The sequence below is a fragment of the Ostrea edulis genome, chromosome 8 (assembly GCF_947568905.1).
Source record: "Ostrea edulis chromosome 8, xbOstEdul1.1, whole genome shotgun sequence".
NCBI lineage: Eukaryota > Metazoa > Mollusca > Bivalvia > Ostreida > Ostreidae > Ostrea > Ostrea edulis.
Window position 1 is genome coordinate 30,917,196 of NC_079171.1, and position 27,142 is coordinate 30,944,337.

Genomic DNA, 27,142 nt, shown 5'->3' on the forward strand with positions numbered 1-27,142 from the left:
TCGCTGAAAGGTGGACGTACGTAGACATAATTTTGGGATAGCCCTTTTTTCATTGGTCGATAAAATTAAAAATAGTAAATATTATAATTAGCAGTAAATATGTTCTAGTGAGCGAGGTAATAGATCTTGAACATTATTCTATTAATACATACTTTATTTATTTTTTTAAACGTTAAACATGATAACTTCACTTATTCATGCATTCGTTTCTGTTGAAAGTAAATTTCATAACGTAATAAGAAAACTTCAAAATTGAATTCACACACACGCACGCGCGCCTACACGTGGGTATACTCTCAAACGTACACAGTAACATTTATACATCCAAATGCCCTGTCCTGCTTATCTGTAAATTTTCAGTGTTGTCACAATGGGTGACAAAACGTGGGTTGGAGTCGAAGCAGGGGGGGGGGGGGGGGGGGTCATGAACATTTCCAATGTTATTTGGTAATGTGATAGATTTACTAAATTTCCCGTGCCAGCCTGTCCCGAAACCACACAATTGTGCCGAGTTGTGCCCCCCCCCCCCCCCCCCCCCGGCACAAGCGTCAGTGGGAACATTTGCAAGGGAATTCTCATTTGCATAATGATGTCAACTTCCGTCCCTATAGATCAGGAGTTATCGCATTTTGAGGAGCAGTAGACGATAGTTGATGCTTGATTATATATGATCAATGGACATTATTTCGAGTTTTCCATAACGATGCGAGAGATAAGATATTGACAGAGTTGTTGCTAGACGGTAGGGTTCTAATTATTGTATTATATCGAACTTTTCGCCGAAATTTTCAAGCGATGCAGCAGGTAAAAACGAAAACCAAGATGGCGGCGTGGTATACCTTGTCAATATTATGTTTACAGGAAGACATTTTTTTTTTTATTATAGATATTTAAAACGTCGAGTGCCTGTGAATGTACCTGGGAAGAGACCACCGACCTTCCGAAAGTAAACTGGGAAACTTTCTCACTTACCGGCGCGAGCGGGATTAGAACCCGCGCCGACAGAGATGAGAGGCCGTGTGATTTTGAGCGCAATGCTCTAACCACTCCGTGGTCCACGGAGGCCCGTCACCATTTATGTAAAGAACGGCATAACAGATCAAAATCGACCCAATGACAAATATGATCATTCCAACAGCCATATAATATGTGAAACGAGGCTGCTATCTATGTTTTACCTGCTTATTTGTCAGTAGCCTGATTCGGTTTTTTATATATTTAATCTGTATATGCATTGTAATATCTTGTACAAATAGTGTCAAGTAAAATGCTGAAGTACACACAGTCCAAGATTATACATTTATCGATGTGAATTTGTCTTGGTTTTGTGTACACACGGTATGATAATACTCACGTGGTATGTCATAAGTAAGAAGGGTATATAAGGAGATGATTACGTGTTATAGCGACTTAATTCACTCTAGATCTCAACACTTCACGGTCAGCATTTCCCAGTAAGCTAAAGCAAACTACGCAGGAATGTAGTTCTTCAAAAGACTCCATTATCTTTGCAGCGATTAGAGTGGACAGTGTGAAGGTAAATGTTATTTTTTGCAACAATGATTCTTATGATCAATCTCATAATTGCTATATGGAACACAGAATTAATAGTTTGGTAAACACGGACCCCTGGACATACCAGAGATGGGATCAGGTGCGGAGATATTGGAATCACGGCGGGTGTGACAGGTCGAGAGGGGATGGTTACTCCTCCAAGGCACATAATCCCACCTCTGGTATGTTCAGGGGTCCGTGTTTGCCCAACTTTTTTTTAGTCCCCTACCGAAGAAGTCGAAGGGGACTTCAGGTTTTCGCTCCGTCCGTCTGTCCGTCAGTCCAGTTTTCCGCACTTTTTTCTCTGTTCTTGCAGATACTCATTTTATATTTGGTATGTCGCTTTGCCATAACAAGTTACAGATCAAGTTCTAATTGCGTCTCGGTCCGTTGATTTTTCACTTAGTTATGGCCCTTGGACTTAGAAAAATAGCCTGAATTATCAGTTTTCCAGACTTTTTTGGTTGTGCTTGCAGATATTCATTTAATATTTGGTACATTGCTTTGCCGTAACAAGTTACAGATCAAGTTTGAATTTAGTCTCGGTCCGTTGATTTTTCACTTAGTTAAGGCCCTTGGACTTAGAAAAATAGCATGAATTGTTAGTTTACATCCAAGTTTCTTATTTCTGTAGATAAGAATACTACACTCATTAAAACTTCTAGCATAGTAATACACCAATATAGCTAAATTATTCATGATCATCTACAGGTCACAGTTTATTGACTTGGTTAAAGACCTAAACCTAATTATGAATTTGTCTTTTTTCTTGGTCTAGTCTCTACTCGAATAGTAGTTGATTTCCAGCCATTCCTATCCTGGTTCCTCAATTTCCCCTTTTACCATAACCTACGTAATGAACTTTGAATATTGCTTTGGTACAGTAATTTTTACAACCGGTAGGGGACTATGTATTGCTATGCAATACTCTTAGAATGCTTGTTTGTATTGCGTATAGGAGTTTTGGGATTGTTACCAGTTGTATGCAAGGTGAAGATAACGAACAGTGATCGATCTCATAACTCCTACAAGCAATACAAAATAGATAGTTGGGCAAACACGGACCCCTGGACACACCAGAGGTGGGATCAGGTGCCAAGGAGGAGTAAGCATCCCCCGCCGACCGTCCACACCCGCCATGACGTACCACAAATTTAGACCTATGCTTAAATTGCTCGCTCAACATCAAAGCAATGAGAGTTCTTTATCATGCCAACGCCCGCTCTAATCAACGATGTAGGGGGGGGGGGGTTAAATATTTTTATAAAGTTATCAAGTTTTCCCAAGAGTTGTTTCAGAACTGAAAAAAAAACCACTCGACTCCGAAAAAGCAACAAATTGAGGTGGAAATGAACTAGAATGTGCTCTCCGTTACTTTGATTTCCGGAATTATTCATGTACATGTATGAACTGTTTTTACTATTCACTATAATGGTATTTGCTTCATTCATTTTCTGTTCCGGAAATGGTTGCCTCTAAAACCAAACTTTTACAGTGGATATCGCGCTACTACAATTTAATTTGGGAATAAAAAATGTACTATTTTGAGAAATTTTCACTCATACGGAGACGGCCTTGAGCAGTGAGGGTTGTTTAGCGTGCCACACATACTGTGACAAGGGACATCCGTTTTTAAGGTCATCTCCGAGGACCAGTGACATTCACACCTGATGACTTCATTTTTAAAATAGTATCTTTAAAGTGAACAATGCAATCCACAACCACTGAAAATGGCGAAAGTTGAGGCTGCTAACAATGTGACAATTGTAGCATTATTGTATGCTTAAATATAACCATCGTGACAAATCGTGGGACATCACATATACATGTACCTATTTTAAGGTTCAATTGTAGCTCAAACAGTGATCATCTTCGATCCTGATCGTGAAAGATTGATTGAATATTGTTTAACGTCCCTGTGGAGAATATTTCACTCTTATGGAGACGTCACCACTGCCGGTGAAGGGCTGCAAAATTTAGGCCTATGCTCGGCGCTTAGGGCCATTGAGCAGGGAGGGATCTTTATCATGCCACACCTGCTGTGACACGGGACCATGGTTTTTGCGGTCTCATCCGAAGGACCGCCCCATTTAGTCGCCTTTTGCGACAAGCAAGGGGTAATGAGGACCTATTCTAACCCGGATCCCCACGGGATGATCGTGAAAGACATCGTGATCACAATCGTATCCTATCGCAACATATCGCATCGGTTCGTGATTAGCGTATCAAAACGTATACGAACGTTTCAGGGGGCCTCCGTGGCCGAGTGGTTAGAGCATTGCGCTCAAAAATCACACGGCCTCTCTTCTGTCGTCGCGGGTTCCAATCCCGCTTCCCAGTTTACTTTCGGAAGGTCGGTGGTCTCTTCCCAGGTACATTGTATCTGGGTTCCCTCTTCCACCAATAAAAACTGGGCGCCATCATATAACTGAAAAAATGTTGAATGTGGCATCGAAACAAACAAACAAACGAACGTTTCAACACGTACATGGTCGTCTCCGATCGGTAACACAGTTTTATTATCATCTATTTATAGAATGCATCTCTATACGAACGATTCTTATTGATTTGTTGAGCCTTCCTTGGGGGAAGGCTCACTCTAGAGCAGGAGAAGCCCCGGGGAAGTTTCACTCTAAAGCCAGACCTCCCCGTGGGAAGACCTACTATATGAGTCAGACCCCCCTCCCTCCCCCATAACAGGATTCCCCCTTCATTAATTCCTGGTAAAAAGCTATCACTTTATGGAGATTGTTTAGATACATGTACCAAGACCTGTTTTAGCAGGGTATTAGTTCAGTTCAGTTTATTTCTCTGTGCCATCTGGCACATCAGGTATACAATTTTATACATAATGAAATATAATATAAGGTGAACAACATACACATAATCAGAGCTATAGATCAGCATACACATACATATAAGTATAAAAGATAATATTTGTAATATAGATGATTGCGTGAGAGTTGTATGAAAATAAAAATAGAAGAAAAAAAATGTTAAATGAGAAAAAGAAATGGGGTGTTATTACAATTATGAATTATCCTTTCTTATTTTCTCTGCTAGGAATAAAAATTTTCCTAAGTTTCGCAATTCTTTAACATTTTGTACACTTAATAATTGAATTAATTTGAAAACGCTTGGACGTCTAAAATAATACTTTTTGATATATAAATTGCGTGTTTCTTGATTAAATGATTTTGCTTAAGTCGTTCATTAAACTCAAGAGAAGAAAACGGTGAATAAAACACATTGGAATTAATAAGTCATTTTGTTTGACCCATAGACCTTGAACTTTGTCCCACAAAATACCTATGCCTTGGTTAGTTTTAAAAGATTGAACAATGAAAGGAGGGAATTTCGAATTTATGTTTCTTGTCATCTGCGTACAAATATCGGTTATGCTTTTAAACTTGTACAACTTCAGGTACGTAGGTAAGTAGAGAGGTAGGTAGGCAGATAGGTATAGGTAGATAGAGAGGTAAGTAGGTTGGTAGGTATAGGTAGGTAAGTAAGTAATTCCCTGTCCGGTAAACTAAAATTTATTTCATAGTTTGTGCAAGAAGGGATGAAAGCGGGGGTGTCCCTCTAGAGCGAGACTTCGTGAGGGTTGTATGGCTCGAGTGAGTCTTCCCCCTGGAGGTAAGGTTTATTCTAGAGTAAGTCTGCTAGGGGGAAGGCTCACTCTAGAGCGAGACTACCGGGATAAAGCTCATTCTAGAGCCAGAATTCCGGGCGGAATTCTCACTATGGGGGGAAGTCTGGCTCTAGAGTGAGCCTTTCCCCTGGGAGAAGGCCCACTCTAAAGCCAGAATTCCGGGCGGAAGTCTCACTATGGGGGGGGGGGGGGGAGTCTGGCTCTATAACACCGGTCCATTATGATAATGAAAATTTGTATCCCGCTCCATATTTTGAAAATGTTACCTTAGATCCCCCCCAATAAAAAATAAAGGATTAAACTTTAGTTGCTAACGCCTGATTCCCATTGTCTTGCGTTCCGTTATTACACACCACGATTGACTATTCATACATTTAGCTTATCGCGGAGGTTTTTTGGAATTTCAGGTTTTGATACGAGTTCTTGTGCGAATTGTTGCGCTTTGATATGGAAAGGCAACAATAGATACATTTCAGGTGACACGATCTAAACACCTACGTTCTGATAAGATTGTCCCGATCAAGTTCACGATTGTACCTTATTACTCGTTATAGAACCTCGTCACATTCATTATGCATAGAAACCGGTAGACATAATAATATTCCCAAAGATATGAGGATTTGTAAATACTGTAATTTAAATTATATTGAAGACGAATTCCACTTCATTTTAAGATGCCCTCTTTATAAAGATTGCTTTATGTAAATCAGTGGTGAACCCTTTTTTCCATATATTCTTAAGCTACATAGTTTTGCACTGTAGTAAGCTTCACATGAAAAACGCTGAGTTTTATCAGGTTACAAACTATCTATGATATAAACGATATTTTGTGGAGAACTCTTTTTGAAATGGATATTTCGTCAAATTGTAGGGTTGGGGAAGTGGAAGGGGTTACAGTTGTATTTGATGTTTATATCTGTACAAGTTGTAATACATTGAATCCCGGGAATTTTAGAAGTAATTTGTTAAAAAAAATAAGAAAAACACGATGAAATCGTGTGATGATATAAATATTTTCAAACACGTTGGATTGTCTTTTCTTAAAGGGGGGCTGCTCTAGCTGGAGAAGAAGTTGGCTTTATGATTGTCTGAAAATTCTTATCTAGCAAACTTTGAAAAGAAATCAAACCTCTAAATCCTTTTTTTAAGGATAAGGGGACAAGGATTGATCCTTTATTTCAATACTTCGGGTAATTTAATTATATTTCCACTACAATTCATTATCACTATCTAAAAAAGGTTGGAAACCAGCCTAGAAATCGAACGTTAGAAATAGCCAACTTTGCCTGTGATAATAGCGGGAAAAGGATGTCAAAAAATTATGGGGCTAGTCCCCACCCCCACCCCCTAATGCTACGTAACTGTAATGCAGATGGCGCTGTGCAATATTAAAGTTGATATACATAATTAAAGTACTGAAAGTTCTGATGGGAGTTGATTTTATGTAGAATTGCACTAGATGCGTCTGGGATTGATCGATTGATTGTGTTGCTGTTTTCCGCCACACTCAACGATTTTTCAGTTATCTGGTGGCGCCCAGTTTTCATTGGTGAAAGAGAGAACCCAGATACAATGTACCTGGGAAGAATCCACCGACCTTCCGAAAGTAAACTGGGAAACTTTCTAGCCGACCAGAGGTGAGAGGCCGTGTGATTTTGAGCGCGATGCTCTAACCACTCGGCCACGGAGGCAGTCTGGGATTGAGAATTATTCTCAAGATATAGATTAGGTGGAGATAAATTTTTCTACAACTTTCTTAAACCATGTAAAACAATGCATTCCGGAAAAAACAATCACAACTAGTTCTAATTGTAACGGGGACCGTTACAGATGTTCCCCAAACCTCCCCCAATTAAAAAATGATGTCCTTGTGAATCTATAGGAAAAAATCATTTTATTTTATCCTTTAATTACATGTAGTACGTTCAATATGGTCATTTCAGTACCAAAAAATGAAAGCAAGCGTTGCACGCGCATACACGCGCACGCGTGTATGATTCCGAATTTTTGTTGATGTCGTTCAACAGGCATTTGTATCATATACCCAGAGTGTGAATTTCATAACGTTTCCATCAAATATAAGGAAGTTATAGCGATTTTAAAATCGTCCAATCAGAATTCAGCACATGTGCATGCACGTGCTGAGGAATAATTCTAACCACAGCAATTTGTAAGGAGCACCAAGACACATCTAAACCATTAATATCAATAGAATATGATGAAAAACAAAAACGTTATCGTCCTTTAAAAATTGAACATTTAAAAAACGTTGCACGCGCATGCGCGTGTGCGTTGGCATTTTTTTGTTACACCAATATATAGATACCCATATTGTCTACGTATGCTGTGAATATCATCTCATTCGCTTTATAAATAAGATAGTTACAAACGTTTTAGTATTATCCAATCAAAATGAAGCGCACGTGCATGCGCGTGCAAATTGGTAATTTTGACCATGCAGATCAGTTAAGGGTCTCAATATCTACCTATGATATGAATTTCAAGCCATTTCAATGAACAACAAAAAAGTTAGACTGATTCCAAAGTTAGCGTACAAATTTTGTAATGCGCGTGCACGCGCATGCGTGCGCGTGCTGGCAAAATAACTATTATTTTTCATATGTACAAATGATATACTATCATCCTATTTAGGTTTTATATCGCTTCCTTCAATATTCTGATTTTCCATTTTTTGTACCAAAATTGCAATGCACGTGCGCGCGCGTGCATGCACGTGCAAACAAAATGACTATCACTATGCACATCTACAAACGCTATACTATCATCCTGGAAAGTTTCATATCGATCCCTTTTGTAGTTTCTGAGAACACTACCGGACAAAAAAGTACCGGAGAAAAAGAATAATAATAATAACTAGTTCTAATTGTAACGGGGACCGTTACAGATGTTCCCCAAACCTCCCCCAATTAAAAAATGATGTCCTTGTGAATCTATAGCAAAAAATCATTTTATTTTAGCCTTTAATTACATGTAGTACGTTCAATATGGTCATTCCAGTACCAAGAAATGAAAGAAAGCGTTGCACGTGGATACACGCGCACGCGTGTATGATTCCGAATTTTTGTTGATGTCGTTCAACAGGCATTTGTATCATATACCCACAGTATGAATTTCATAACGTTTCCACCAAATATAAGGAAGTTATAGCGATTTTAAAATCGTCCAATCAGAAATCAGCACACGTGCATGCACGTGCTGAGCAGTAATTCTAACCACAGCAATTTGTAAGGAGTACCAAGATACATCTAAACCCCTAATATGAATAGAATTTGATGAAAAACAAAAACGTTATCGTCCTTTAAAAATTGAACATTTAAAAAACGTTGCACGCGCATGCGCGTGTGCGTTGGCATTTTTTGTTACACCAACATATAGATACACATATTGTCTACATATGCTGTGAATATCATCTCATTCGCTTCATAAATAAGATAGTTACAAACGTTTTAGCATTATCCAATCAAAATGAAGTGCACGTGCATGCGCGTGCAAATTGGTAATTTTGACCATGTAAATCAGTTAAGGGTCTCAATATCTACCTATGATATGAATTTCAAGCCATTTCAATGAACAACAAAAAAGTTAGACTGATTCCAAAGTTAGCGTACAAATTTTGTAATGCGCGTGGACGCGCATGCGTGCGCGTGCTGGCAAAATAACTATTATTTTTCATATGTACAAATGATATACTATCATCCTATTTAGGTTTTATATCGCTTCCTTCAATATTCTGATTTTCCATTTTTTGTACCAAAATTGCAATGCACGTGCGCGCGCGTGCATGCACGTGCAAACAAAATAACTATCACTATGCACATCTACAAACGCTATACTATCATCCTGGAAAGTTTCATATCGATCCCTTTTGTAGTTTCTGAGAACACTACCGGACAAAAAAGTACCGGAGAAAAAGAATAATAATAATAATAATAATAAGAAACAGAGTAAAAACAATATGTTCCCAAACTTTGTTTGGGGAACATAACTAGATTCGATCTCGTTGCGAGCAACGAGTGGGTCTTCCGTCCAAATTTAGATGTGATTAGATAAGAATTTGACTGACATTTTCGTTCATAAATAATTATACAAATATATTGTTTAGACGTACAATTTAGCTTTGGTAATGTTTTACAAATATTGATCATTTAAATGTTATAAATTAAAGACTCTCTCTACCTCTCGGCAACTAATTAAAGGGGTCAGCTTTTTTTCGAGAAAAAAGTTAATAATGTTATTTACTGCGATACAGATTCGACTGATCAGGCGAGTCATGCCGCCCGGAGGCCTATTTTTTTTATATCATTCTAGATATATCTCGCAAAACTGAACAAATTTTGTTCTACATGTCCTATGGAAATTTTCTTAAGAAAAAAGTTATTGATTGCGAGATTTATCAGACTGTTAAGGCGAGTCATAAGGCCCGTGGGCCTTTTTCTTGATATCGTTTAAAAGATCTTGCAAACCTGAACAACTTTTGATCTACATGTTTTATCAAAAGTTTCTCCAGAAAAAAGCTATTGATTGTGACACTAATCAAACTCTTCAGGCGAGCCATGAGGCCCGTTCGCCTTTTTCATGATGTTTGAAACATCTTGCAAAACTGAACAACTTTTGCTCTAGATGTCTCATTAAAAGTTTCTTGACTAAAATGTTATAGATTACAACAATAACCCAACTGTTCAGGTGAGCCATGAGACCCGCAGGCCTTATTCTTAACATCGTTAGTAACGCTTGCGAATCTGAACAACTTTTGTTCTACATGTCTTATCAAAAGTTTCTCGAGAAAAAAGTTATTAATGTTATTAATTGTGATACAAATTCGACTGTTCAGGCGAGCCATGACACCCGCAGGCCTATTTTTTGATATCATTAGATATATCTTGCAAAACTGAACAACTTTTATTCTACATGTTTTATCAAAGTTTCGTGAGGAAAAAGTTAATCATTGTAACAGAAATTCAATGGTTCAGGCGAGCCATGAGGCCCATGGGCCCATTTCTTGATACGGCACGAAAGATCTCAATAAACTGTACAACTTTTGTTATATATGTCTAAAAAAAAATATTTACGAGTATAACGTTATGTGACATTTATCACTGTTAAGGCGAGTCATAAGGCCCGTGGGCCTTTTTCTTGATATCGTTTGAAAGATCTTGCAAAACTGAACAACTTTTGTTGTACATGTCTTATCAAAAGATTCTCGAGAAAAAAGTTAGTAATTGTGACACTGATCAAACTGTTCAGGCGAGCCATGAGGCCCGTTGGCCTTTTTCATGATGTTGTTCGAAAGATCTTGCAAAACTGAACAACTTTTGTTCAAGATGTCTTATCAAAAGTTTCTTGACAAAAATGTTATAGATTGCAACAATAACCCAACTGTACAGGTGAGCCATGAGACCCGCAGGCCTATTTATTAACATCGTTAGTTAACCCTTGCGAAACTGAACAACTTTTGTTCTACATGTCTTGTCAAAAGTTTCTCGAGAAAAAAGTTATTAATGTTATTAATTGTGATACAAATTCGACTGTTCAGGCGAGCCATGACGCCCTGAGGCCTAGTTTTTGATATCATTAGATAGATCTTGCAAAACTGAACAACTTTTATTCTACATGTCTTATCAAAAGTTTCGTGAGAAAAAAGTTAATCATTGTAACAGGAATTCAATGGTTCAGGCGAGCCATGAGGCCTATGGGCCCATTTCCTGATATGACACGAAAGATCTCAATAAACTGTACAACTTTTGTTATATATGTCTAAGCAAAATATTTACGAGTAAATAGTTATGATTTAAAACGTGGAGAAAAATGAGACACTTTTTTAAACCCCATTTTCGTCCCCTACCGAGCTTCCATACTAGGCACTTCCGGAAATTTTGAAAACCCAGGTGCACAACTACAACATGTCGTCTAACATCACTGAAAATTTCAGCACTCTAGCTTTTATCGTTTTTGAGTTTTTGTCTGGACAAAATGGTCATCTGAAAATCGATAAAAGGGGGATAACTTCCAACCGGAAGTGATTTTTAAAAAATTGAAACGGCGGTACAAACTTCAAATGGCAACGCATCAATCCTGAAAATTTGAAGCAAATTGATCCAGCCATCTCCGAGAAATCTTCTGCACAAAAATCGGTAAGGAGAAAAAAAAAGAATAATAATAATAACTAGATTCGATCTCGTTGCGAGCAACGAGTGGGTCTTCCGTCCAAATTTAGATGTGATTAGATAAGAATTTGACTGACATTTTCGTTCATAAATAATGATACAAATATATTGTGTAGACGTACAATTTAGCTTCGGTAATGTTTTACAAATATTGATCATTTAAATGTTATAAATTAAGGACTCTCTCTCCCTCTCGGCAACTAATTAAAGGGGTCAGCTTTTTTTCGAGAAAAAAGTTAATAATGTTATTTACTGCAATACAGATTCGACTGATCAGGCGAGTCATGTCGCCCGGAGGCCTATTTTTTGATATCATTCTAGATATATCTCGCAAAACTGAACAAATTTTGTTCTACATGTCTTATGGAAATTTTCTTGAGAAAAAAGTTATTGATTGCGACATTTATCAGACTGTTAAGGCGAGTCATAAGGCCCGTGGGCCTTCTTCTTGATATCGTTTGAAAGATCTTGCAAACCTGAACAACTTTTGATCTACATGTTTTATCAAAAGTTTCTCCAGAAAAAAAGCTATTGATTGTGAAACTAATCAAACTGTTCAGGCGAGCCATTAGGCCCGTTCGCCTTTTTCATGATGTTGTTCGAAAGATCTTGCAAAACTGAACAACTTTTGTTCTAGATGTCTTATTAAAAGTTTCTTGACTAAAATGTTATAGCTTGCAACAATAATCCAACTGTTCAGGTGAGCCATGAAACCCGCAGGCCTATTTCTTAACATCGTTAGTTAACGCTTGCGAAACTGAACAACTTTTGTTCTAAATGTCTTGTCAAAAGTTTCTCGAGAAAAAAGTTATCAATGTTATTAATTGTGATACAAATTCGACTGTTCAGGCGAGCCATGACGCCTGGAAGCCTTTTTAAAGATATCTTTAAATAGATCTTGCAAAACTGAACAACTTTTATTCTACATGTCTTATCAAAAGTTTCGTGAGAAAAAAGTTAATCATTGTAACAGAAATTCAATGGTTCAGGCGAGCCATGAGGCCTATGGGCCTATTTCTTGATATGACACGAAAGATCTCAATAAACTGTACAACTTTTGTTATATATATCTAAACAAAATATTTATGAATAAAAAGTTCTGATTTAAAACGTGGAAAAAAATTGAACACTTTTTTAAACTCCATTTTCGACCCCTACCGAGCTTCCATACTAGGCAAATCCGGAAATCTTTAAAACCCAGGTGCACAACTACAACATGTCGTCTAACATCACTGAAAATTTCAGCACTCTAGCTTTTATCGTTTTTGAGTTTTTGTCTGGACAAAATGGTCATCTGAAAATCGATAAAAGGGGGATAACTTCCAACCGGAAGTGATTTTTAAAAAATTGAAACGGCGGTACAAACTTCAAATGGCAATGCATCTATCCTGAAAATTTGAAGCAAATCGATCCAGCCATCTCCGAGAAATCTTCTGCACAAAAATCGGTAAGGAGAAAAAAAAAAGAATAATAATAATAATAATAAGAAAAGTGAAAAATCAACAATAGAATAATAGAAGGGTCTTCCGCTGAAGACGGAAGACCCTAATAATAAGAAAAGTGAAAAATCAACAATAGAATAATAGAAGGGTCTTCCGCTGAAGACGGAAGACCCTAATAATAATAAGAAAAGTGAAAAATCAACAATAGAATAATAGAAGGGTCTTCCGCTGAAGACGGAAGACCCTAATAACTAGACACTCATTACTAGTAATGAGTAGGTCTTCCGTTAGACCACTTCCGGTTAAGAGCTTTCTATTCCTACAAAAACCATTTAAATGTATCAGAAAATGTGCCTTAACAATGAATGAGAAATGTATTATCGAAAATTTTACTCCTTTCTCGTAACTTCCGGTGACGACCGGAAGTACTATTCAGATGCGTTTTCCTATAAATGAGAGCGACTCTTTACTGTTGATATTCCCTGAGAATTTCACGTCTCTATCTGAAAGAGTTCTCAACAAAAAGAAATAGACTAAAGAAAGAAAAAGTAGTAGGTTACTACCGACCGGAAGTCAATTTTGAAAAACAAAATTATCAAAACTTTAGAAGTTGATACTTTTATTAAGACATGTGAAAATCATATGAAAGACTCCAAATATAAGCGAGATTTATGGGGACAAAGAGACGAAAAGTAAAAAGTCATTTTATCAAGAAACCGGAAGTAGTCGTTTTGACTACCGACAGAGTCAATATTCTTTTGACACTTTGAAAGAGAGTTAATAAACTAGTATAGGTTTCAATTTAAAGGAAAAAGTTTGAAATTTGCGATTCTTTCCCTCACTTCCGGTGACGACAGGAAGTGAGGGTCGACATGTTCAACCCCCTACTGCACTCTTACAAACGGAGATTGATCATCCCTGAATATTTGATGAACCTATATTTTACCTTTTCGAAGAAAAATGCTGCACAAAATTCCTTTTGAGAAACAGAAAATCAGCCATATTTTCCGACCGGAAGTGAATTTTGTAAAAACAAAAATAATTATAGCAAGGTCATTTCATCAGACATTATTCCTGAAAATATCAAGAAAATATATCCAGACTCGAAGAAATCAGAAAATCGACATTTTTTCAAATACTTCCGGTAGAGACCGGAAGTGACGGATAAAAAAATTGAATGTATGTGTACATTGTACTAATGTTAGTTGATCAACTCTAGAAGTTTCAAGCATCTATCTATATTCATTATTGAGAAAGTGAAAAGACAAGGTTTGAATATGTCCACCCCATATCTCACGACCGGAAGTGAATTTTACAAAAATATTTAAATATACTCTAGACATTTATAGTATCTATAACATATATAAAATTCAAATCATTAACTTGTTTCATGACCGAGATTTATGGCACTGAAAAATGAGAGAATGAATAGTCTTTCTTTGATATAACCGGAAGTTGGAAATTCAACTTCCGGTGGGGTCAACATTTTTTGAGAATTAGAACAAGACCTAGAAAACCGATATAGGTTTCAATTTGAAAGAAAAAAGTTTGAAATTTATGATTCATTAATCACTTCCGGTGACGACCGGAAGTGACGGCCGACATTCTTATCCCCCTACTGCACGCCTACAAAGTGAGATATATACACTCTGAAAATTTGGTGACTCTATCTTTTATTGTTTCTGAGAAAAACGCTAGATAACGAAAACAGCTAATAAGCCGTATTTGCCGACCGGAAGTGAATTCTACAAAAATATATGACGTTACTATAGACATTTATAGTGACTATAATATATGTAAAACTCAACTCATTAACTAGTTTCATGACCGAGATTTATGGCACTGAAAAATGAGAGAATGAGTGGGCTTTCTTTGATATAACCGGAAGTTGAAGATTCAACTTCCGGTGGGGTCAACATTTTTTGAGAATTAGAACGAGATATAATAAACCAAAGTAGGTTTCAATTTGAAAGAAAAAAGTTTGAAATTGATGATTTATTTAATCACTTCCGGTGACGACCGGAAGTGACGACGACAAAAAATAATACGTGCATGCACCATAGAGAAAATAGATCTATCATCCCTGAAAGTTTCATTCGATTATCTTTAGTGGTTTTCAAGTTTACCCCCGGACAAAGTTTCTTTCAAAAACCGGAAAATCGGACGTATCTGACGAACGGAAGTGAATTTTGAAAAAATGAAAAAAATGCCTCGAGGTACCATCGTTGTCTATAACCTGTGAAAGTTTCAGGAAAATCCATCCAGCGGTCTCGGAGACGAAAGGGAAAAAAAAAAAAAATAATAATAATAATAACTGGACACTCATTACTAGTAATGAGTAGGTCTTCCGTTAGACCACTTCCGGTTAAGAGCTTTCTATTCCTACAAAAACCATTTAAATGTATCAGAAAATGTGCCTTCACAATAAATGAGAAATGTATTATCGAAATTTTTACTCCTTTCTCGTAACTTCTGGTGACGACCGGAAGTACTATTCAGATGCGTTTTCCTATAAATGAGAGCGACTCTTTACTGTTGATATTCCCTGAGAATTTCACATCTCTATCTGAAAGAGTTCTCAACAAAAAGAAGTAGACTAAAGAAAGAAAAAGTAGTAGGTTACTACCGACCGGAAGTCAATTTTGAAAAACAAAATTATCAAAACTTTAGAAGTTGATACTTTTATTAAGACATGTGAAAATCATATGAAAGACTTCAAATATACGCGAGATTTATGGTGACAAAGAAATGAAAAGTAAAAATGTATTTTATCAAGAAACCGGAAGTAGTTGTTTTGACTACCAACGGAGTCAATATTCTTTTGACACTTTCAAAGAGACTTAATAAACTAGTATAGGTTTCAATTTACAAGAAAAAGTTTGAAATTTGCGATTCTTTCAATCACTTCCGGTGACGACAGGAAGTGACGGTCGACATGTTCAACCCTCTACTGCACGACTGCAAACGGAGATTTATAATTCCTGAATAATTGATGAACCTATATTTTACCTTTTCCAAAACAAATACTGGGCAAAATTCCTTTTGAGAAACAGAAAATCGGCCATATTTTCCGACCGGAAGTGAATGTTGTAAAAACAAAAATAATTATAGCAAGGTCATTTCATAAGACATTATTCCTGAAAATTTCAAGAAAATCTATCCACCATCTCTGAGAAATCACTCGAAGAAATCGGAAAATCGACATTTTTCAAATACTTCCGGTATAGACCGGAAGTGACGGACGAAAAAATTGAATGTATGTGTACATTGAACTAATGTTAGTTGATCAACTCTAGAAGTTTCAAGCGTCTATCTATATTCATTATTGAGAAACTGAAAAAACAAGGTTTGAATATGTCCACCCCATATCTCACGACCGGAAGTGAATTTTACAAAAATATTTAAATTTACACTAGACATTTATAATGTCTATAACATATGTAAAATTCAAATCATTAACTTGTTTTATGACCGAGATTTATGGTACTGAAAAATGAGAGAATGAATAGTTTTTCTTTCATATAACCGGAAGTTGGAAATTCAACTTCCGGTGGGGTCAATAGTTTTTGAGAATTAGAACGAGATGTAATAAACCGATATAGGTTTCAATTTGAAAGAAAAAAGTTTGAAATTTATGATTTATTAATTACTTCCGGTGACGACCGGAAGTGACGGCCGACATTCTTACCCCCCTACTGCACCCCTACAAAGTGAGATCTATTAACTCTGAAATTTTGGTGACTCTATCTTTTACCGTTTCTAAGAAAAACGATTGACAACGAAAACAACTCATAAACCGTATTTGCCGACCGGAAGTGAATTTTACAAAAATATTAGACGTTTCTCTAGACATTTATAGTGACTATAATATATGTAAAACTCAACTCATTAACTAGTTTCATGACCGAGATTTATGGCACTGAAAAATGAGAGAATGAGTGGGCTTTCTTTGATATAACCGGAAGTTGAAGATTCAACTTCCGGTGGGGTCAACATTTTTTGAGAATTAGAACGAGATATAATAAACCAAAGTAGGTTTCAATTTGAAAGAAAAAAGTTTGAAATTGATGATTTATTTAATCACTTCCGGTGACGACCGGAAGTGACGGCGACAAAAAATAATACGTGCATGCACCATAGAGAAAATAGATCTATCATCCCTGAAAGTTTCATTCGATTATCTTTAGTGGTTTTCAAGTTTACCCCCGGACAAAGTTTCTTTCAAAAACCGGAAAATCGGACGTATCTGACGAACGGAAGTGAATTTTGAAAAAATGAAAAAAATGCCTCGAGGTACCATCGTTGTCTATAACCTGTGAAAGTTTCAGGAAAATCCATCCAGCGGTCTCGGAGACGAAAGGGAAAAAATAATAATAATAATAACTAGACACGATCTCGTTGCGAGCAACGAGTAGGTCTTCCGTCCGATTTGTTGATGCACTCGGAGTTAAAAAAAAAAAAAAAAGACAAATGAGTTCCAATTTAGTTTCCGACTTTAAGACACTTTAGATATAATCAATTTTTCATATCATAAGCTTCTGAAGCAAAGTTGCGGTGAAATTCGTTTGAAATTCGACTCTCCAGGCGAGCCATAAGGCCCGCGGGCCTATTTCTTGATGTCATTTGTTAGCCCTCTATAGACTCAACAACTTTAGTTCTATATGTCTTTACAAAATATTTACCTGTAAAAAGTTATTGAGATCGACCGATATTGACAAAAAATCGACTTTACAGGCGAGCCATTAGGACCATAGGCCTATTTCTTGATATCAATCGATAGATCTCGATAAACTGAACAACTTTTGTTCAATATGTCCTTACAAAATATTTACCAGTTACAAGTTTTTGAAATCGACTGATATCGACAAAAATCGACTCTACAGGCGAGCCATGAGGCCCACAGACCCATTTTTTGATATTGATCGATAGGTTATGACACATTGAACAACTTTTGTTCAATAATGCTTTTCAAAAAATATGTCGTTTTAAAGATATGAGGCGTCAAATATTTACGATTTTGGCCCTTAAAATCTCTAATTACGTAACATATGACCTACTTTTTGATTTGATAAGATCAAGCTCGTTGAGATGAACATTTCCGCTTCTACAACTTATTATAAAATATTAATAGTTTCTGAGATATTCTCAAAACCATTTGGACCCTTCTGAACCCCTAATTTAAAGGGCCAGCCCGTTTTGCTTGATATCGTAAGAAAGGCCTTGTTATTTGAAACATTTTTTGCTCAACAAGTATTTAGAAATTCTTTACCGTTCTCGAGTTATCTCTACAAGAAATATTTAGGGGCCAAACTGTAGCTCCCTAACGGGGCCACATAGGGAAAAAACGAAATGTACATATTGTTTAGATTATCATTCTGAACAACTTTTGTTCAATAATGCTTTTCAAAATATTTGTCGTTTTCAAGATATGAGGCGTCAATTATTTATGATTTTGGCCCTTAAAATCCCTTATTACGTAACATATGACCTACTTTTTGATTTGATAAGAACAAACTCGTTTAGATGAACATTTCCGCTTCAATGACTTATTACAAAATATTAATAGTTTCTGAGATATTCTCATAAACCTTTGGACCCTTCTGGGCCCCTAATTTAAAGGGTCAGCCCCTTTTGCTTGATATCGTAAGAAAGGTCATGACATTTCAAACATTTTTTGTTCAACAAGTATTTAGAAATTCTTTACCGTTCTCGAGTTATTTCTAGAAGTAATTTTTAGGGGCCAAACTGTAGCTCCCTAACGGGGCCACATAGGGTAAAAACGAAATATGCATATTGTTCAGATCATCATTCTGAACAACTTTTGTTCTTTATTGCTTTTCAAAATATTTGTCGTTTTCGAGATACAAGGGGTAAAAAATTTATGGTTTTGGCCCTTAAAATCCCTTATTACGCAACATATGACCTCAATTTTTATATGAATAGATTTGGATTGTTGAGATGAACATTTTTTGTTCTTTGACTTATACCAAAATATTAACGATTTTTGAGATATTTGATGTAGACTTTGAGCCCTTCTAGATCCCTAATTTAAGGGGCTAGTCCCTCAATCTTGATATTTTCGAAAAGATCTCGTAAATGTGCACAACTTTTGTTCTACATGTCTTAACAAAATATTTGCAAGAAAAAAGATATTGGAGATGAAAGGTCAAAAATCGCCGAAATCGGCGAAAAATTTTGGCATCCATTTTTTCAGGTCCAGGCGAGCGTTTAGGCAAATCGCCTCCGGTAAAATCGAATCTCCCACAAATCTTCTAAAATGTTTACTCTATCTTGTGTAGAAATTTCAAGACTCTAGCTTCAAAACTAACGGAGGAGATGTGTGGACAACAAGGCCCTTCAAAAAGTCACTAAAAGAGAGATAACTCATGACCGGAAGTGACGTCAAGCACGAAATTTTGCAAGCAAAGTCTCGTCACCAAAAGACATCTTTCCTGAAAATTTCGTGAAAATCGATCGAGAAATGGCTGAGAAAAACGCGTGTACTACCAAGGAAAATAATAATAATAATAATAATAATAATGAAGAAGAAGAACGCGAACAATAATAGTAAGGTCTTCCGCAGGAGACGGAAGACCTTAAATGAAGAAGAAGAACGCGAACAATAATAGTAAGGTCTTCCGCAGGAGACGGAAGACCTTAATAAACAGTAGAATCACTAGAAGGTCTTCCGTTGGAAACGGAAGACCTTAATAAACAGTAGAATCACTAGAAGGTCTTCCGTTGGAAACGGAAGACCTTAATAATAATAATAAGAAACAGAGTAAAAACAATATGTTCCCAAACTTTGTTTGGGGAACATAATAATAATAATAATAAGAAGAAGAAGAAACAGAGTAAAAACAATATGTTCCCAAACTTTGTTTGGGGAACATAATTAGACCTAAAGATAAACCATGATTCGATTCAGCACTGCGGAAAACAATCCGTCTAAGAAACCGCGCGAGAAATAAAGCGCTCAAAACAAAAAACAATTCTGATTGGGATATTTTTTTTTTTAAAAAACTACGTAACAAAGTTAACAATATGAAAAAAAAATAGCGATAACAAACTATTATGATAATATAGAAACGAATCTTACTGATGCAAGTATCAAAAGTTCTAAAATGTATTGGAAACTTCTGAAAGATATACATGTATTTAAAATTAAATCCAGGACCATTTCGGTTCAGGAAATGGTGATGTACATATTACATACAGCGATACCGACAAGGTTAAAAAAGACTTGAATTATGATTTAACCCCTTTCAAATTGTATTACCTTATTCTGGCTGCCACCTTAAGAAAAGATTTTATGAATCTATCCAATGAATAACCACCCCTCTCCCTCCCTGAAAATAACATTGCAAAAAAAATAAAATAATTTTTCAACAATTTCCCACAAAAATTGTCTTTATATCGAACTTGTTTTTCATCGAACTAAATATTTTTAAGATAATTGAATTTGAATTTGAATTTAGTTCTACGCCTGGTATAATATACATGTATGTATTACATCAAATTTTAAAGCGAACGAGTCCGGTGTACATAAAACGTTTGCCTCATTTGGGATGAATTTATGTGAAAGTTCGTGCATTTACCGATATGCTGCGGATTAGTGTTGAACCCAAAAAGATACAAAAGGAAAGTAGGATTGAGACAGAATCAATGGAAACTAAGGTGAAGTTTACGACACATAGTGATTTATTTCATTATGTACAAAATAGCTAAAAGGTTAACAGATAATTTATGCTTGAATGGAATTAAAAGGTGATCACATTATTAATCTAAATGTGAGAAACACGTATTTAATTTAAAAATAGACTGACAGAAGTCCTCACTTATTAAGGATTGAAGCGCTGCAGTCACAGAGTCTCTGTTGAATAATGATAAATTAAACACAAGATGTTTAACTTGTTGACTTTAAATTCATAAGATCACGAATTATACCACACTCCCTGTTGTAAGTAAACACATACATGATATTATTTGTAAATGCATATACGTGTGCGTTCACGACGTTTTTAAAAAAGGGGGGGAAGGGGGAGGGGGCATAGAGAACGTGTGTTCTTTCCATTCTCTATCCATAGGTGCCGCTGCACGCCAACACATCTGTCAATGCCGAAATTTCAAAATTCTTGTAAAACGCTTCGTAAATTCTTATGTTAACGTTTGACTTAGCTTAATCATTTTAAAGTACAGAATGTTTACCGCTTTTAAACAAATTTCCTTTTTTTAAAATCAAAATAAAGTTTTTCCTCGATTGTTGGTGTTATCTTAGTTTGTGAATAACTGTCAACATCTGGGTTTTAGCAACACCTAGTTTGTGAATAACTGTCGAAATAACCGCAACACGCGTGAAAATGACACGCTCATTTTGAGTTGACGCGCTTGGGAAGATGTTGCAGATGTCATTTAAGAAACCAGTTTCATTTCTGAAAATACACAAGGTCATCAACTGCAACGCTTGAATATGTCAGCATGCTTGATGGCGTGAAGCGTAGCTGTGCATACTTTGTATCTTTATTGTGGCTTAACCCTACCCCCGGTACCATAATTAGAACAAACGTATAGCTATACTACCTGATGATGCTTGTATATTAATAAGCAAGGCTCTGTTATTCTTGAGAAGATATTTACTGTATACCCACAGGTATATAAAACTTTGATCCTCTATTGTATCCCTGGACCCCCCCCCCCCCCCCCCCCCCCCGGGGGGGGTGGGGGGTCATGATTCGAACAGACATAAATCTGCATCATAATCAGGATGATATGTGTGCTTCTTGTTTTGATAACAATTATAGTTAGCTCTTACTTCAAATTACAAGGGTTAGTCTCACATGGCTGCATGTTCGATCGACAAAGCGCACGGAGTTGCTGTCCGTAACGTAACGTCAACATTCTAACGTTATAAGGAAATAATTTTACACACAACACACATTATTTTCACCCAATGGATACAAAATTATATCCAGTTTAGGTTTGTAAAATATGTTGTGTTATATATATGTGCTATATATATATGCTCTATATATATATGCTCTATATATATATATATATATATATATATATATATATATATATATATACTCAAGAAAAAAAGAAACGCATATTTTTTACTCATCAAAGAAATTTTGAAACAGTACATGGAATAACTATCACGTCTATCAATGGATACCTGTGGCCTATTTAAAACACAGCATGGCCCTTTCAAACCCCAGTGTCGAAATGTTTCGATTGGTTAATCATGTTTATAAAAAGAGTGTTTTGCACGATTTCTTGTACATCGGGGGTCTATTGTCATTAATATTTTGGATTTAGGGAAACAACAAACACTCCTATCAAACCGATATTTAAGATTTTATGGCTTGATTCCGCGCCTAAACAAAGATGAACGCAACTGGGCTGTAACGATGCTACTAGCCGGAGCTACGCAACAGGATGTTGCAACTGCATTTGGAGTACATCAATCGACTGTGCAGCGGTTAAATGTTCGTCTCCACCAGCTGGGAAGCACAGATGACAGACCAAGAACTGGCCGTCCGCGGGTTACCACTCCCAGGCAGGACCGTCAGATCCGCCTTCAGCACCTGCGCAGTCGATTCAAAACTGCTGTAGAGACTGCTGCTACAATTGCTGGACGAGGAAATCAGCGTATAAGTGTTCAAACTGTTCGTAACAGACTGCGAGGAGCTGGAATTCGTGCACGACGTTCATACATTGGAAATCCACTAACGCCGAGACGTCGCCAGGGACGAATGGATTGGTTAAGACAGCATGATCCTAGAATTTTGAGGCGACGACAATGGCATCAAGTTCTCTTCACAGATGAGTCGAAATTCAACTTGTATAGAGCTGATGGTCGTCCATGTGTGTATCGTCGGAAGAATGAGCGTTTTGCAGACTGTTGTGTAATTGAAAGAGATCGCTTTGGTGGTGGAAACGTTATGGTGTGGGGAGGTATTGCTTACGGAAGGCGAACACCACTCCACGTAATTCATGGCAATATGAATGCACTAAAATATCGTGATGAAATCCTTGCTCCTTTGGCTGTTCCATTTGTTCATCAGCACAATCTGACTCTGCAACAGGACAACGCAAGGCCGCATGTGGCAAGGGTGTGCTCGGATTTTCTGCAGACGAACAACGTGGATGTTCTTCCATGGCCAGCTTTCTCACCAGACCTTAATCCAATTGAACATCTATGGGATGAGCTGGATAAACGAGTTAGACGCCGTCCCAATCCACCAACCACCATCCAGGATTTAGAGCAGGCCTTGTTGCAGGAATGGAACAATATCCCTCAGGTTACCATCAACAAGCTTATTAACTCTATGACAAGACGTGTTAAGGCTGGAATTGATGTAAACGGAGGACATACGCGATATTAAAACTCACTGTAATGCAGTCATTAAATTGTTACCTTTTATGGACCGAAAGAAGCTGTGATATTATTCTTAACTGTTCAACACAGCAACATGAGACATGTTTGATTTTTATCACAGGACGGTTTACTGCATTTAAACTTTAAAAAAATAGAAATAAGATGTAAACTGAAGAATTAAATTATTATGTATAATCTGAATATGCGTTTCTTTTTTTGTTGAGTATATATATATATATATATATATATATATATATATATATAGCACATATATATAACACTGTCCACAATATCATGTTTTCCGTGTGAGGGGCATGGAGTACATGTTCTTGGTTTCAGAGGATTGTCGGTTTCGTTGATTATGTGTAAACCTCCATAATATAATCATATCACCATTAAATAAATCACAGAAAGAAAGTTATTTGTTTTAATTTCCTTTTAATTCACTAGTTGAACACACCCTCAAATAATCAGAAAATAAAACCCGTACACGAAATGTTAGATAAGCTTGCATCCACGAGTGCAACACAAGTTTAATCATACACGTGTGAATGTACCTATATATCTGGAGGTTCATTATTCCACTCAACTCATTCTACAACAGAAAAATAGACTGTCAAAACACAAATCTGCACACCAGTGTGCTTTTGAATTATATGCGACTTACCTACAACGCAAGATTTTTTGTACACGAGTTTGAATTTCAATATATAAGGGGCATAATCAAAGAAATTATGCATCCAGATTCGATTGATTTCTTTTCAAGAAAGTAAATTGTATGTGATCAATGAGATAGATCTTCTCACTTTAATAATAATTTCAAATAATTCTGAAAGGGGGGGGGGGGTATTTGGTATATTATCAATGCCTTGTACATATCATTCCATTAAAAAAATATCAATATTAATGATACATCAATCCATATATTATATTTATATCTATACCAACCTCTACTTTAGTTTTGACCTGTCAACATTTTTGATTAAAATTCTGCTTTTTTATTGACAGTAAACTGCTCTGTGTGATCCCGGCGTCAAAAATGCATCCCCGGCGCAGTGCTCAGGAAGTCCTACTGTGTGACCTCTGTAAAACTGTCCCCCTACAGAGTCATTGTGAACTATGTAAAATAAATCTCTGTTTTAACTGTGTAGGAAAACACATCTCGGATTTGTCTAAACGACACAATGTCGTGCACTATTTTTACAGAAAGTCTACACCTAACTACCCGAAATGTCCGAAACACGCCGAAAAACACTGCGAACTACACTGCGAAAAATGTGACATTCCTGTCTGTATTACCTGCGTCTCCTCTGGTCAACATGAAGGTCACAAGAAATTAGATGTTTTGGAAAACCTAAGCTATAAAACACTAAATATACAAAAAGATTTGGAAGAATTAGAGACCAGCATTTATCCCCGAAATAAAGAAATGGCGTCCGATGTCCAAAGTGAGAAAGCCGAGTTAGAAACAAATTACGGGAAACTGATAACAGTTGCCGATCATCAAGGAGAAATCTTGCATCGACAGATCACCACCATTGTCAACCAGCGGAAATCTCACATTGAGGAGATGAAAAACAAACACCTATCTATCCTGAATAAAAATACAGAAGAAATCACACAGAAAATTACTGAACTCAAACAGATCATTTCCGACTTCAAATCAATACTAGAATCCGATGACGTCTCCTTAACCTCTACCTACAAATCTAGGAATTCCGAATTTAGAACATTACCGCCTAAAGTCCGAGTTACATTGCCGAGTTTTTCTTCTCCGAAAATAAATAAAGATCAGCTCAATGACATGTTTGGTTCTCTGTCACCACTATCCATTAACACAGAACATGGCGACACAACGAAGTCAGCAGAAGCTGTATCGTCTCCTCCAGTCAAACCACTGCTTGATGAACCGAGACTCACCGCCACCATAGACACTGGGTATAACAGAGTATTCAGTGTTAGGTGTCTCAGTGATGATCGAGTCTGCACATGTGGGAACAACAAAATCATGAAGCTCCTCAACCTCCAGGGTACACTACTGAATTCAATACAAACCGAGTCAGGGGACGCACCACAAGACATGGAAGTGACACGGGACGAAGATCTTGTTTATACTGACACTAAAAGGAAAACTGTACACCTAGTGAAGAATAAACAGATACAGACCGTGATCACACTACAGGGGTGGGAACCTTACAATGTGTGCAGTTCCTCCTCTGACGATCTCCTGGTTACCATGATCAGTGATGATGAAAAACAATCCAAAGTTATGCGTTACTCTGGCTCCACAGCGACACAAACCATTCAGTTTGATGATCAGGGTCGTCCTCTCTATTCGTCTGGTGTCTCCAAATACATCTGTGAGAACAGGAACCTGGATATCTGTGTGGCTGATCGCGATGCTAGTGCAGTGGTGGTGGTCAATCAGTCGGGAAAACTCCGATTTAAATACACTGGTCATCCCTCTAATACCATGAAAGCATTTTATCCACGTGGCATCACTACAGACAGCCAGAGTCACATCCTGACAGCAGACTATGACAATAACCGTATCCACATCCTAGATCAGGACGGACAGTTCCTCCGTTACATTAACAACTGTGGTTTACGCGCTCCGTACGGTCTATGTGTGGACATCAGAGACAACCTCTTTGTGGCTGAATATAAGACTGCTAAGTTGAAGAAAATCCAATATCTGTGAACACAGTGTTAATTACACATCTCAAAACAGTATTAATTAAAACTCTAAACACAGTATTGATTGCTTATCACGCCTCAGACAAAATTGTTGAAATCTAATTGGTCAGATCTTGGTCACATGACGCCGTGAAAAAAACCGTATCATGCGAGTAAAATCCGTATTGGGCGAGTAATTTTATTTATCGTCGGGTTCGACTTGCAGCCGTGTCAAAAGGAAAGACATTTGACTAAGTTGTATGATATAGACCCCCCACATATACAGTTAAAGGTCTTCGACGTGATAAATTCGTTACACAGTTAGTTAGTGACCTGATACGGAAAAATACATGGTGTGAAAAGAAAACCCGTATCGGGCGAGGCGAAGCCAGTTAGAAGCCGAGCCCGATACGGGATTTCTTTTCACACCATGTATTTTTCCGTATCAGGTCACTAACTAACTGTGTAACTAATATTATCATGGTGTTGATTACATATCTAAACATAGTAATATCTACCGCAGTGTGTTAATTACAACTGCTTCTTCATTACAGTCCTTTGTTAATTTGTGTTTGTGTTGTGTAACTACATGTAACATGTTGTGTTTCTGTCTTTAATTGATTGAACATTTATGGCTCACTGTTGTTTAGTAATTATATCTTACAATATCTGTATTATTATATTTAGTGGAACTTTATTAATCTTAGTATATTAATGGCTAATTTAACTGTGTTACTAGTTATTTATCTATTTATATACAATTGTTTTCAACACACGTGAATCACTGAACACAATTTAATGATTATGAATCGGTTATTGTGAAGTAATTAGGAGTTTCACTTTGTCAGTAGTTTGTGTGTAGCTATGAATTATAGTACATCCACTACTGAGTACTTGCATGTATGCATGTATTTGTTTTAGTGTGGTAAACTACTAATTCAACATTACTCTGTTTGTTAATCATGTCCTTTAATACATGTCCGTGTTGTATGTTTCATTGTATATATAATAAATACACATGATTTAGAGTACAGCCTTACATTATTACCGAGTACTTACTTAAAGATATAGTGCTGTAACAAAGGGTGACCCCAAACGTCAGGACTTCAGCACAGATCTTCAGACCCAAGGTCACAGTCTTCTGCTTTTCATCAATAACATCACGTATCTAAATACCCACCGGTCTACAAAACAAACACAGTTAAAGTGTTATCATGTCAAACCGAATTGTCAAGAATAGTCTGTAGTT

At 36.8% G+C, this 27,142-nt stretch overlaps 1 protein-coding gene across 1 annotated transcript; it reads left to right on the forward strand.

Annotated features, from left to right (window-relative positions):
* The first annotated feature begins 1,407 nt into the window (after positions 1-1,407).
* Positions 1,408-26,921, forward strand: LOC125661525 (E3 ubiquitin-protein ligase TRIM36-like). Its single transcript, XM_048893563.2, has 2 exons — positions 1,408-1,537; positions 24,226-26,921. The coding sequence occupies exon 2, from the start codon at positions 24,257-24,259 to the stop codon at positions 25,916-25,918; it is 1,662 nt and encodes a 553-aa protein (XP_048749520.1). The 5' UTR covers positions 1,408-1,537; positions 24,226-24,256; the 3' UTR covers positions 25,919-26,921.
* The last annotated feature ends 221 nt before the right edge of the window (positions 26,922-27,142 follow it).